The sequence below is a fragment of the Hoplias malabaricus genome, chromosome 1, assembly GCF_029633855.1.
Source record: "Hoplias malabaricus isolate fHopMal1 chromosome 1, fHopMal1.hap1, whole genome shotgun sequence".
In the NCBI taxonomy this organism is placed as follows: domain Eukaryota; kingdom Metazoa; phylum Chordata; class Actinopteri; order Characiformes; family Erythrinidae; genus Hoplias; species Hoplias malabaricus.
Window position 1 is genome coordinate 75,831,197 of NC_089800.1, and position 14,660 is coordinate 75,845,856.

The following is a 14,660-nucleotide window of genomic DNA, read 5'->3' on the forward strand; positions in this document are numbered from 1 at the left end:
TGATCTATTTGTTTGTTTCTTTGTCAAATTAAAATTATTGGAGTGGGTTTTTTTTTGAGAATTTAATGACTTATTTGGGGGGTATGTCATAAAGCACACAACCTCTTTATCATAAATTAAGGTTTTAATATTAAAAATAAACTAGTAATTGTAGCCTTATAGCATCTAGAACAGGGGTCGGCAACCCGCGGCTCTTTGGTCCCTCTGAGGCGGCTCAGCTTTTGAAAGTAACTAATGAGTATTTAATAAAACTGTATTTTATTTTAGTCATTCATTTTCAAAATGTAATTCTATGAAGATTATGGCAATCTTGTAACATCTAAAATATTTTAATATTTAATATTTATAATATTTGTGTCGCTCTTAATACAAATGCGTCACAACTTCCAATGTGCGACACCCGCCAGTGTGTGGTTTCTTGAACTTTTTGACAGCTGACTGCACAGCGCCAGTAAAATAATGACGGCACGCAGAGAGAGGACAGCATTTTTGTTTGCTGCCAGTGGATAATATAAGTTCAGCGTTTTTTTTCCCCATTACTACAAGGACTCAAATAGACATTGAGTGTTTTACTTAACCATCAACACAACGTCTTTTTTTTTTTTGGAGTTAAAAATGTTTTGTTGCATGCAGAAATATCATTTCATTTTCTCTGCAGTCGTTCATTGATTTCAGAAATGTCACACAGTATAGTTTGTTTATACACAGCACAAAGGCAAAAAACCCTGTTATGCGCAGTGTTATTTCATTTAAAATTTCAAAAGGGTTTTGTAGCTCCCAGTGTTTTCTTTACTGTGTGAAATGGGTCCAAAGGGCTCTTTGAGTGGTAAAGGTTGCTGACCCCTGATCTAGAAGAATCCTATTACGAAATTAACACCCAGACTTTAACAAAATCCCCTGATAAAGTATAGTGTACTATTTTCAGCCATGACATTTATATAAAATGACTACAGCTTTGTTTAATATACACACACCACATTTCTGGGGGAAAAAAAGCTGGAATACTTTTTGAAAATGCAATAAAAATCAAATCTGAAATTTGTTAATTCACTTGAACATTTACACTGGGGGGAAAAATAAATGATTGGTAAATTTTTCCTTGACCATCTTGATTGTACTTTGAAATTTCATGCCCACAACACACTCCAGAAAAGTTGGGACAGAGGCATACTTGCCTAAGTGTTGCATCACTTTTCCTGTCAGTTATGCACAAGCCTTAAGCTGCTCAGCAATTTTTAGTTTTGCAGTGGGACTGGAGCCTACCCGGAATCATTCGGTGCAATGCAGTAAGTAGTTTGAACTACAACCTCCTGTGTGACTGCGACACTACCTGCTGCGCCGCCATGCCGCCCATGTTTTTTATTGCCTTTTTGAAAATGTCCCAACTTTTCTGAACATATGGTTTGTGTGTGCTTATTAAAGAGCAAGTGGCCCATTAATGTCTCTTTCCGTACTGCTTCAAGATTTTACATTAACCTCTGCTGATCATTGTGCTATAATTGTGAGTGAGGTAGGTATGGATACATTTGTACAGAAGCCTAGCTAGGTCAACCAAGTTTCATATCCTGTCCTGTCCCAGAGGTTCATGAGAGATATAAGAAAGTGAAGCATATGTCTACGCTCCATTGAAAATTGACCAAAGGGAGGAGACAGACATGGCCCAGTGCCTTCTCTATTCAGAATACTTCCTTAGCAGACAGCATTTAGGACGTTTCACATACAGCCACAGGTGGCTTTCTTTAGACTGAGACTTCTTCAGGGGTTTCCAGAACGAGACTTTTCTCTCATGAATGGATATAAAAAATCAAAAGAATACAAGAATACCTACAACATCATATTTGTTTTGTGTTATTAATATGACACATTTTCAGACTTTTTATTTGTCTTCAAAATACACTCATTTGTAGAGGGATAAAACCCAGCAGTTTCTGAATCAAATAAACAATTAACCAGCTTTTGAAAAACATCCCATGCCATAAAATTAGCTTTTAACATTTCTGTTAAAATTCACTGTTTTTGTTAAAAAACCACTCGATACAAAGCGTATTATTAGTACGCCAGCTGTTGGAAATCCCAGAAAAAGAGAATTGAAAAAAGAAAGAGGAACTAAACACTGAGGCTATTTGTAGGTGTTTGCTTGAAATATGACCATTGCTGAGGATTGAAACAAAGTGTACAGCAGACTTACCCAATAGCTGCTGTTACCATGTCCTTGTAAGTTTTCTCTGTGTTTTTGGCTTTTAATTTGGTAGGAATCAATAAAAGTAAAATCAGAGAGAGATAATGGAAACACTCCAAATTTCCTTAAGGTGAGGGTTTTTGTTTTGCTTCCTCAGATCGAGTAAATCCATTAGAGAGATTCATCAATTTTCTTCTCCATACAAAAGCTTACATGATAACTATGTTTCCAACAAACAGGTAAGGACCTTTCTTTCTTTCATCTTTTGTTTAAAGCTGCTATCAGGAATGGAAAAACCACAATATTTTTTATTACTGTAAGTCAGATGCTGGGTCAGATTTGTTTAACTTTTTTAAAACCATGTGATATGTCCTTACACTTCTCAAAAAGAAGGTTCTCTGACATACTGATGAAGGTATGATGACACTAGATACTTGCATCTTCTGAACATGTCCTTCAAAAGTTCTTTTTAGAAAACAGATTTGTCATCTCTCTTTGGGACCAAAGCACAACCAGAATTGTAACAATGTTCTTCCGCATGTTGTTCCACCAGAGGTCTTCAGATGCATAGAAGTTACACTGCGCAGTTGTAAGACCAGGAGTCTCATGTTATACTACTGTTGTTGTGTGTAGTTATGACCATGTATTTTGCAGGGCTCAGGCAGGCTCATGCCCCTTCTCTTGGTAATGGGATGTTTGATTGTCCTTGGTGGTTTACTTGCCATTGCTTTGGTGGAGGATTTGAGAAACCAGGAAAAGATTGATCAAGCCATGAAACCGAACTATGATGATTCACATGAGCCAATGCAACAAGATGATGAAGGTAGTTGTAATAAAGACAGTAGGTGAGTTAACATTTGCAAGTAGAATACAGATTTGTCCAGGGACACCGTGGTAGATAAATACAGAATAGAGTGGCATGACACTAAAGGGGAATGCCATTGATTTCCGTAAATCTGGCATTCAGTCAATCAGAATGGTTCCTATAACACTGCTTTGCACAATATGGACTCACAATATATTATTGCACAGATTAATGTAATCTAATATCTTATATTATTTATACTGGTTTTGAGATAAAATACAGATGCCTAAATTCTATATTTTACATATAAACACATATTAAATACTTTACATATAATATACTTATATTTAATTTTTAACTGCAAACATTACAAATAAACTCTTGTATTCAAGTTCCCTGGTAGTTTGTTTTGTTATTCCTTAAATTGCATAAGCGTTAGACATTATTAAACATAACCCCTTGTTCCACATAGATAATAGACCATGATAAAATGGGTCTCATTGACTTGGCTTACATCTCATTTATGGAAACAATCCATGATATTAGCCTTTAAAGCATTTCATTTATCGGTATTTCAAAGTAGCTTTGTTCTGCTTAAGTGTTTAGTTTGAGAAGATTTTATTTATTTATGGGATGTTGATCTAAATGTATTAAGATGTGGCTCTTTATTTCCACACTGGTCAGGGCTGTCCTTGTTGAGAGTATTCCATTGTGGATGGACTATGGGTCCAATGCCACTTTTACAGAACCTTTATACAAGGCATGGAAAGACCTTATCTCTACTGCGACCAAGCAAATTGATGTTGCTTCGTTCTATTGGTCTCTTACTGGGCAGGACATTAGCATTAACTCCTCCACTGACAAACCTGTAAGTATTCACCTATAAGTATCTATTTCTCTATATGATATGCAGGTTATACACAATAGCACTTACTCAAGTATGTAGAATAAGCACAGATTTCCTTTATTATTGCAATATTTAATTCATTTTTATTTATGTAGCTGACAATGAAAATCTCCCTTAGAGGCAGAGGAACAAAAGGGAACCCATCCTCCTCTGGTCAACACCGGAGTGCACAACAAATAACAAAACAGCAATAGATTAGAAGTGGTACAATAGAATAATGAAGAGATTTGGCTACTGCGAAAGCAAGAAATTAGTTTAGAAGATGTGACTGAGTGCAGGACACATGCTCTGTGTTATTGTGGGAGGGGATTAAACTGGTGTAAGGTCTGTTAGGGCTAAACAGTCCCATGAAAGTGGGGAGAAGCTGGGTTGTGGCAGAACAGCAGGTACAGGGTATTAGTCTAGATTAGGGTGACCAGACGTCCTCTTTTACCCAGACCTGTCCTCTTTTTTAGACTTAAAAAATGTCTGGGTGGAATTTCACAAACGTCCGGTATTTTATTTTTCTAGAACTTTCATAGAATTTCAAGAAGTGTTTCGTTCACAAACTAGTCCCGCCCTCCCCTACTCCGATTGGTTCGCTTGAGTGAGAAGGGGGCGCGGTGAAGCAGCCTAAAACCCTCGGAGTGGACGGTCTGACTGTAGACCTACGGTTATTGGTCGATAACCTTCTCTGTAAACAATTCAAATGACTGTTAAAACAGTCAACAACAGAACAATAAAAACCTATAATGACAGCAGTACAAGATAAGGACAGTGGTTAATACAGAACAGTGGTACTAGGACACAATTGTATTTGTTTATATCTGCATATAAAATTAAACACATCTCAGTTTAATGCAAGGATTGATATGTGCAATTTGAATGTATAAATTACGGTCAGTATCAGCTGCTTTTCAGGTTTATTATGTGCATGCCACATGGGAACCAAGTAAAAATTCACCCCTTAAAGGAGGGGAAACTGAACGTGAAATCTCAACCAGAGTTTCCTTCACCCGAAGAGATTTTTTCCGAAATCAATTCTTACTTAATTTTCTTTCTTAATTTTAACAGTATTTTTTTGATCAGGACTCTTCACTTGGTTCAATATGTGTTTGTGTCACAGGGCAGAGACATTCTGGAGGAATTTAAAGCGCTGCCAAAGAGAAATGTGTCTGTGCGAGTCGTGACCAGCATCCCCTCCGTAGCGATCAACTCAACAGACCTGAGATCTCTGAAAGAAAATGGTTGTGTAGTATGTCTATATGTTTATCAATATATTAATACCATCACTGTCAAATCAGACTCCTATAGCTCTTCCCCCGTACCATTGGCACACATCATCTGCCCATTAAAAGAACAATGACTTGACATAAATGGTCCAAAACAACTTTGATTAAAACTGCAGTGTATAAGCCTTGGCTCTATGACTTGGAGATCAAAGGTTCAAATAAGTTTTGAGGCCTCAGTTGTCTGAGGCCGGGAATCCTAGAGAGAACAATTGGCCACGCATTCTGTGTCCGTAAGCCACCATTCTCCCATCTCTTCTCATGGGGCAAGGTAGCACAGGCTTCTTTCAGCTGATGTGACAGATCTGGGCAGTGTGTGTTCTCCGACTTGCTCAACTGTTCCGTGGCATCACATTCACCCCCGCCTGTTGGCTGCCATGAAGGCAGCAGTGCCGCCAGAACCGTTTTGAGTAGTGATTTTGCCTTTTTAAACCCAGTTACCCGGTGACTTCTTTTCAAATTGCTCCTCCAGCTGTTTTTGTTAGTACAACTTTTGTTTTCCAGGCTTTCGTTGCCTGTCCTAAATTTGAGATGTGTTGCTGCTATCAAGTTGTACGTTAGTTAATATTTTTCATAAAATGGTGAAATGTCTCACTTTCAACATTTGATATGTGCTCTGTTCTATTGTAAATATTGTGGTTCTTTTTGCATTCTGTTTTTATTTACATTTTTATACTTACATTTTATGCAGCGTCCCGACTATTTTGGAATTGGTGTTGTGTGTGTGTAAATATATTGTTCATATATATATTGTTATATGTTCTTATTAGAATTATTCATTAAAACATAGTTTCTTTCTGTAGGAGTGCATGTAAGAAGAGTCAACTTTGGCTGTCTGACCCGAGGAATCCTTCACACTAAATTCTGGATTGTGGACAGGAGACATATTTACATCGGCAGTGCGAACATGGACTGGAGAGCTCTAACTCAGGTACACGAGAACTGCTCTAACAACACACCAGATTTCAGCTTTCTACCTGAAGACAAGTTAAAAGCCCATTAACATCTGTTTGGGATGTGTGTTTTTAAATGTAGGTCAAGGAACTTGGAGTGGTTATTTACAATTGCACCAAACTGGCCACAGACCTGCATAAGATCTTTCAGTCGTACTGGGTTGTGGGTCATGAGAACGCGACAATCCCGGACCCCTGGCCCTCCTTTTATGACACCTCCATTAATGAAGAACAGCCTCTTCTCCTAAACCTCAGCAACGTGCCCAGCAGAATTTACATCTCTGTAATTGCTCTTTTGATTTAGGTGTTACTTTATTAACACTGAAGACAAAAGTGCTGCCTTGGATTCAGGTGGAAAGAAAAATCTGGGTCTTGTTTATCCTCCAATACAGGCTTCCCCTCCAGTCTTCTGTCCAGACTCACGCACCAAAGACCTGGATGCAATTCTGTCAGCAATCAGACAGGCAGAGCAGTTCATCCATGTGGCTGTTATGGAGTATTTTCCTTCTTCCAAATTCTTCCACCATCACAGGTACATTTTATCGTTTTAGACGTTTTTCATTTAAATATACAGGGACTGGTTCACCCAAAGTCTCATTAACAATGGAACCTTATAAGAACATGAAACATAAGGAGATTCATGAGCCTGACCATCAATTTTTATTAGATTTTTTTTAAGTGCCAGTCACAATTCAAAACACAATTCAAACAGTTGCTGTGAATAAGACCGGCACATTCAGAAACAACAAGTCATTCTGTCTAATGCACCTTTGGGTGGAACATATAAAATAGTTCTTTTAAAATCATGCTGTGTGCTTGTTTGTTCAGGTACTGGCCAGTTATTGAAAATGCTCTCAAGAAATCAGCTTTTGAGAGAAACGTTGCAGTGCGTCTCCTGGCCAGCTGTGGCCGTGACAGTGACCCCTCAGTCCTGCCTTTCCTTAAGTCTCTAAATGCCCTGGACTCTCCATCTGACAATATCAGTATAGAAGTGGTAAGATATTGATCGTTATTTATTACAAATTGATCACAGGTCTAGATAGAACAGTTTCTGAATGACCAGGTCTGGACCAAGTGACGGCCATTTGATGATGCCCAAACTACAGTAAAGTTGCTGGATTTTTTGAGATCTACTAGTGTTTCTGAGCCCTGTCCCTACAGATACTGCAGCTAACTATTAGAGGGTTTTTGGTGCAGAATTTGTCGGAAAAGCAATGACGTTACAGTAGATGACATTGTATTTCTACTTTTTGCAGAGACTCTTTATTGTTCCAGTGGCTAATCAGTCAGATATTCCTTATGCCAGAGTGAACCACAACAAATATATGGTTACTGATAAAGTTGCATACATAGGTGAGTTTGGATAAAAACATATGTTTTCAAAATGTACATTAAGTTCACAAAGTTATATTTAATGAATAAAATAAAATCACCAAAATATCAGAACAGCATAATCTTTTTTGTATGTCATTTTATAAATTCATTTTTGCTTGTTTTAATTCATTAGTAATAGACTAACACCCTTGCAAATGATCAGATGTTCATGTTTTATTCTTTGCCCCCAGGGACCTCTAATTGGTCGGCTGATTATTTCAACACCACTGCTGGAGTGGGGCTGGTAGTTTCTCAAGATGCCATGCATTCTTCTTTACCTGGAGATACATTAGTGTTCCAGCTGAATGCTGTATTTAACCGAGACTGGAACTCAGAGTTTGCAGTGCCACTTGAAAAGCTGGGTCACAATCCTGACTGTGCATTCTCCAAGTGATAGACAGACCATTCAGCTGCAGCACTGCACCCATTATCAAAGATATCTACTAATTATTAGCCTAAATATTAAGTTCAGTTTATCAGTGAGCTCTTGAAGTTGAGTGACAGCAAAGCAAAGCTGAAGCAAGTTTAAAACCTTCTTGCTTCAGAAGGCAGACCTTTTCTTACAGATGTTAATATTTATACACAAAATCTGATTGAGGTTAATGATAGCAATTTGGCTTAATGCAAGTTACAGATTTTACTTCAAATCTACACACTCCATCGTTCACTGTATAGTAGCACTGCATTTATGAAAACGCACTTCGAATTCAGAAACACTGCTAAAGAAGTAAGAGCAGAGGTCGACACAAAAAGCAACTACAACTGATCTCAGCGCGCGAATTACTCAATTCCTATCATGCACAGGATAAAACCACGTTTATGCCATCTGTATTTTGAAACAGCCCTGGTGGGCTATCAGTTAATTATATGAGCTTTGAGTATCATGATTATATCTGGATTGAGTTTATTTACCTACAAACACAGGTGTAAACACAACTGAACTGTAAAATAAGGCAGGTTTAAAGCTCTTCAGAAGGTGGTCTGAGTCCAGGGTGTTTTTCTGGATTTTACCCAGTGATTTCAGGTAGGCTCAAGACCCACTGTGACCCTGAACAGGAAGAAGCCGTTACAGAATAATAATACGATCTAGGGGAAAACTGCTTGCTCTTTCAGTGCAGATATTGAATATAGCAGAGAAATCTGTTTTACAGTTTAATTCAGTGGTTCTTAATCATGGTCCCTGGTGGACTTTTTCTCATCTCATCACACCCACTTCAACTTTGGAAGTGGTTGTTAATTAGCTTATTACATCAGGTGTGTTGAGAGATGTCCAGGCAGAGAACTGAGAACCACGAGCTTCATTAAATATAACATGCAGACATTTAATGAAATAAAAATGTCTCAGAAATGCTGGCAATGCTGAACTTCCTTCTTATTCCAAATGATTAAAAATCCAGTTATTTTCTGTCAAGAACTGTTAGGTGGCGTTAGAATGGAACAGAGATTCCCTATTCACTATCACAGACAAACACAAACCTCTTGGCTTTGTCAATATTAATATTTTAAACTAATTTTAAAATTGAGGGCAGTGAAGTGGGCAGTGCCCTGTAATGATCGTCAGTCAGTGACGTGCTGTAAATGATGTATATTGAAATATTGAAAATGTGGTTAAAAATCATATAATTGTTATTGAAACATTATCTATTGCAATATATACTGATACAGAATTTTTGCACAGCCTTAGTTTGACAAGATTTCACAAGTAATTTAGTGGCAAGAGTGAGGTATGTGATAAAAGAAAAATATATGCAGGACTGTTACCTTCATAAGTACCCCCCCCCCCCTCCTCCAAAAGTGACATAGTACTGAACCTGGAGCAGCAACAGCAGAGGCTCTATTCTCTCTATTACAGGTCATTTAGCATCACAGTGATTTTGAAGCGGTAATTTTAAGGTAACAATATTACATAGTATTCCTTTAATGCAGCGTGGCATGGTTATGGTAATGAATTTACAATTAAAATAAAGGTTTTTACATATTTTCTCCTGTTTTGTGGAATAAAGGCAGTATGTAAATCACCTGGTCAGACCTATCTCTGTCATTTATCTGCATAAGTCACTTAAACATTTTAGATATCCTGGAGTACAATAACATTACCTCACTTAGTCAGGTAATTAAACAGTGAAACTATTATAAACAGGATTGTAATCGCATCCAAATAGGGTTTAAGAAGGGTGACCAAATCTGAGATGGTGAAAAGAGGGGTCACGCCCCTCGCTGCCGTTGTATTCTTAGCTGAACCTATGTGTGCTTTTAGGTCCTTTACACCTTTATTTGCTACACAACATGGGCATTTATTTTTTTAATTCATTCGAGAACTTACATTTACGTTTCGGCACAGCTGCTCGTGATGAGGGTAGGTACATGAGCTTTGCCATGACGTAAACAATGACGCCTGACGTGCAGACTGACCAATTCAATGTTTACAGAGAAGGTTATCGACCAATAACGGTAGCTCTACAGTCAGACCGTCCAATCAGAAGATTTTAGGCTACTTCACCACGCCCCCGTCTCACTCAAGCGAACCAATCAGAGTAGGGGAGGGCGGGACTAGTTTGTGAACGAAACGCTTCTCGAAACTCCATGTAAACTCTAGAAAAACAGAATCCCGGACGTTTGTGAAATTCCGCCCGGACATTTTTTTAAGTCTAAAAAAGGGGAAATGTCCGGGTAGAAGAGAACGTCTGGTCACCCTAGCTTAAGGTTGGATAATTCATGATTCAAAATGTTCATAATATTTGTGTTTACTTGGTGACTATAGTCTGCCTCAATATAATGAAACCGGTCTAAAAGTCAGAACCATCCGAAACTGAACACTGAAAATGCATTTGTGAAAGGTGCTTCAGACCAAAGTCGAACCAAAGACGGGATTGAAATTGGTGTGTTTTGTGAATGTGAGTCGACAGATGGCGGTAGTGAGCGCGACAGTGAGTGAGTGAGAAACAGAGAGAGGGAGATACATTACTAAAGCCGACGTGTTCTTACCCCTCGCAGACCCGCTTTACCTGGCTCCTGAGTTTATTTACCTGCCGCCATGGTGCTGTTGGAGAACGACGCGGTGAGGAACCCGACTCTGTTTGAATGCTGTCTGTCTGTTGGGGGTCGGATTTGAAGGCGGAGAAACTGAGTCCAAAAACCGCGTTGTGAACACTCGGCTAGTAGCGTGTTAGCATATCGGTTTACTACACACGAGCGACTGTGCTGTGGGGATAAATGAATGTATACAAACAACAATGAGAGATTATGATGTGCCAACGCTGAACTGACGACACTAAGTCACCGAGTTGTAGAGAATGTAGCTAGATTAGTTTAGATGAGATGAGCGAGACGAGCCACAGTTCAGCGACAGAACGGTAGCTAACACTTGACGTTAGTGATTTCGTCTTCGGCGCTAGTTCAGTACGTCCTAACGAAACGAACCTAAAGAAACCGTTTTCACCGTTAAATATAAGAGTTAACATTTTAATCTTGCGTTATTTGTGTTGAATGTTAAGGTAAAGGTAAATATCTTACTGGCTTTACAGAAGGTTAGCCGATACCTGTGGTCGTGCTTCAGGGTAAAATTAAGAGGAAAACTACTGACATTTGCCTCAGAATATCAATAATTTACTCTTACTGCATTTGTATTATTGCCACGGATAGTCCACGACTTTCAGCTTGTGTTTGTTTATAAGGCCTGAAAAACTTGACATAGATAAAAAATAGGAGTTAGAAATCATAACCTATGCGATAGTTGGAGTGTTAATGACTCTAAAACTCTTTCAGTGCAAATGTATAAGACATTTTTTTTGTTATGCTTGTGACATACTCCGAATACTGTTAGTGGATGAGGTACTGAGGGTGAAGATAAAGTACTTTTGAGTGTTTGGAGAATTGAAGTAATGTAAACTCCCCAATAAAAATAAATAAATTCAAAATGAAAGTATATTTTATCCCTCAGTCACGTGTCTCTTAATCAAGAGAGCTGCTTAGCTAGACACCTGCAGTGATACGTCTGTGATATAAAATGGAGAAAGGAGGAAGTTAATCCTATGCACATCTATAGGCACCCCATGGCAAACTCGGTGTCATTGATTTACTAAATGAAAAATATCAGAAATATTGTTCTGGTCATGAAAATGCAGAAACTAACATTTTGACAAAGATTTCTCACGTTAAATCCGAATTCTGTTCTTCTGCAGTTTTTGACGGAGCTCACTCGTCTGTTCCAGAAGTGCAGGACCAGTGGGAGCGTAGTCATCACCTTAAAGAAATGTAGGTGGCTTGTGATTAAGGTCAGGGCTGACTGGTCCTGGCCCTGGCCCTCTATCCCTCTACAGGACTCTGCCCCAGTACTAATCTTATGCTGGGAATGAAGGACTCGAATGTCTGGTGAACATTAGTCACCGATCTGAACCCATGGGGGTAAATCTCCAGGAACAAGATTGGTCTCGTGAGGTTTAGGTGTTTATAAACAAACCTAGTCCTCAGTGAACCACCTCTCAGCGTTTATGATGTTGAAACATGTTCCTGTTTGTTTGCAGATGATGGGAGGACAAAGCCAGTGCCGAGGAAAGGCCATCCAGAGACTTTTGAACCAGTGGATAACAAATGCCTCATCAGAGCGTCAGAGGGCAAGAAAAAAATCAGCACAGTGGTGAGTGCTTTGAGTTTAATCGGTTTAAAAGGAGTTTCAATGGCTTTGATAAATGTCTACATTGTTCATAAATATTTCAACAAGGATTCACAGTGGTTTGGTGCTAAATACTGCACTGTATAGAAACATACTACTTTCCTTTGAACATCCTTTATTTACCACTGTCATGAATGTTTTTTGGACGGGTTCTTTGAAAACTAAAATAATACAGTAAATGTGGTGTCAGGCAGTAAAATCTCTATCATTTAAAAGCAGTGTGTTTATTTATAGTAATACGGAGGGTTTGCTACCAAGCCCAGTGCTGTTATTTTTGCACAATGGATTCCTTGTGTTAAAGGTGTTACTTTTACATTTTCAGGTCAGCTCCAAAGAAGTAATAAAATTCCAGATGGTAAGTGTTTTCAGTTTCAATTTTATTTCTCGTGAATTTACAGCAGTGAGAACTTTCAGCTGAAACATTGATGCTCTTTGTATTATTGTGTTCGGACTTAGCAGAAGTGGTCAGGTTTCATGATGCTTACTCCTGGCTAGTCACGGTCAGTGTAAGTAAGTCTCCAGTCGGGTCAGGCATGGGTACAGTGTTTCAGGGAAATGGATACATCTTCAGTGACTTTATTACAGTGTTATTATGCTCGATACTAACATTAACAACACAGAATGACACAAAATGAACAAGATTCAGACAGTCTTTGCTGAAGTCACCAACATGAAGCTTTGTTTTTCCTCATTGTGATTTTTCATAATGCTATGATCCTTTCCAACCTTTTTATTTATATATATATATATATATATATATATATATATATATATATATATATATATATATATATATATATTTATATATAACCAATGGCCTATACTGTTCTGGGAAGGCTTTACACTAGGTACTGGAATAAAGCCGTTTAGAATTGAATGCACCCAGGCACAATATTAGAGTTACCGATGTCGGATGACGAGTTCTGGGTTATCAACGCCATTGATGTTGCTTTATTTTTCCAAAGGACGCATGTCCACAGCCCGACAACACAATACTGAGTGGGCTTTATACATTTCTAGTTGACGATACTTGTCTCGTGTGCTGCTGCTCCATAACTTCCTTTTTTGTTTGGTCGCAGTATTTTTAAGATTATACAAGCTTACATTTACACAACTTGAGTGCAGTGTCTAATTATTTTTGGACATTTTCAAAGAGTTGGAATGAGACTGTTTACAAGACTAAACTAATCAAAGAATTAAAAGCAGGGATAGACCCAGTTAACACATGGTTATTTAATGTGTCTTGAGTATCTCCAAGTCACATTCATCTTTCAAAACCACAGGAATCGCAGCGAGTGCACTTTTACAGCACAACGAAATGCATGGGATCCGTGACTGGAAAGAGGCTGGTCATTGAGGCCCAACAGATTGCATTCAGGCTAAACTTAAAGCTGATTTGCATATTTTATACTATACATAGAAGTTAGTTTTCACGCGAACTGGGTGTAACTACTTTTGCTTGAATCTGTATCAGGGTCAACTCAACAGATGAACCACATTTAACTACCAGGTGTAAACGGGGTGCCTCTTAGTTTTGTTCGTACTGAAATGCATCTGGTGTTGGTTACACAGTTGAGGTAATTTTGTTTCTTTTGGCCAGGCATATTCCAACTTGTTGAGAGCACACATGGATGGTCTGAAGAAGAAAGACAAGAAGAGTAAAAGCAAGAAGACTAAAGCTACACAGTGACCGAAAGAGTGAAAAGAAAGAGACAGAGAGCAGCTGTTGATTGCAGCCTTGTCCTGGGGCCACCTTCACCTGTGCCACTCTCCACTGGACTCGAACCTTCCCCCCCTCAAACAGCTTGCCAACTGAGACCACCGCACTCTCTCCTCACAGCCACGGCAGAGTCTTGCCGTGGTCATGATCATGCTTTTTGTCCTGCTGTTGACACTTGGCTACAGCGGATCACGGAGAGGGAAGGAGGTCTGTTACTCTTGGTATATTCTGTCTCATTTTGAGCTGGAACGGTCATCTCTGTGCAAGGTGCCCACACCTTTTGAAACTGTTCAACTGGTCTACGTTTAGCCACCACAGCGGGGCATACCTTTTAATGGCATTGTGCCATCTTTATGGGGGTGGAGTCTGTCAGTTATGTGTTTATCAGAATTTATTTTTATTTTATTGGGAAGTTGTCCTCATTTACTTAACAGCAGCAGAATTTTATCTCTTATGTTCTTCATTTTTAGATATTTTTTTGGAGAATATTAGTTGAAAGACAAGGTATTTTATTATGAGCTAAACTGAGAGTTTAAATTTTCTTTCATAAGTAACCGGTGCCTTGAATGTGTTTCTTTTGACCTCCCCTTAAGAAAGGAAATAGAAAACCCAGGAAATTGAATTTTTTTTTGTTAAAGTGTTATTGCATTTGAGGGTAGTAATGGGTCCCTAATCTCCTGCGCTAGAACGATAATGTCTGAATGAGATGTTAATTTATTTTCAGTCCCAAATAAATTCTTGCCCAGTCCAGTATTTCTGATGCTTTTTTTCATTGCTTTGTT

The 14,660-nt window shown here is 38.6% G+C and overlaps 2 protein-coding genes across 2 annotated transcripts; both read left to right on the plus strand.

Annotated features, from left to right (window-relative positions):
* The first annotated feature begins 2,161 nt into the window (after positions 1 to 2,161).
* LOC136698852 (5'-3' exonuclease PLD4) lies at positions 2,162 to 9,161 on the plus strand. Its single transcript, XM_066673460.1, has 11 exons — positions 2,162 to 2,214; positions 2,337 to 2,418; positions 2,834 to 3,024; positions 3,669 to 3,852; positions 4,997 to 5,117; positions 5,963 to 6,090; positions 6,195 to 6,395; positions 6,505 to 6,644; positions 6,941 to 7,106; positions 7,369 to 7,465; positions 7,678 to 9,161. Exons 1-11 carry the CDS (start codon positions 2,207 to 2,209, stop codon positions 7,878 to 7,880), a joined length of 1,521 nt encoding a protein of 506 aa, XP_066529557.1. The 5' UTR covers positions 2,162 to 2,206; the 3' UTR covers positions 7,881 to 9,161.
* Positions 9,162 to 10,378: 1,217 nt separating this feature from the next.
* srp14 (signal recognition particle 14) lies at positions 10,379 to 14,642 on the plus strand. The gene is made up of 5 exons (XM_066673464.1): positions 10,379 to 10,544; positions 11,668 to 11,740; positions 12,010 to 12,122; positions 12,481 to 12,513; positions 13,759 to 14,642. The coding sequence occupies exons 1-5, from the start codon at positions 10,521 to 10,523 to the stop codon at positions 13,846 to 13,848; spliced, it is 333 nt and encodes a 110-aa protein (XP_066529561.1). The 5' UTR covers positions 10,379 to 10,520; the 3' UTR covers positions 13,849 to 14,642.
* The last annotated feature ends 18 nt before the right edge of the window (positions 14,643 to 14,660 follow it).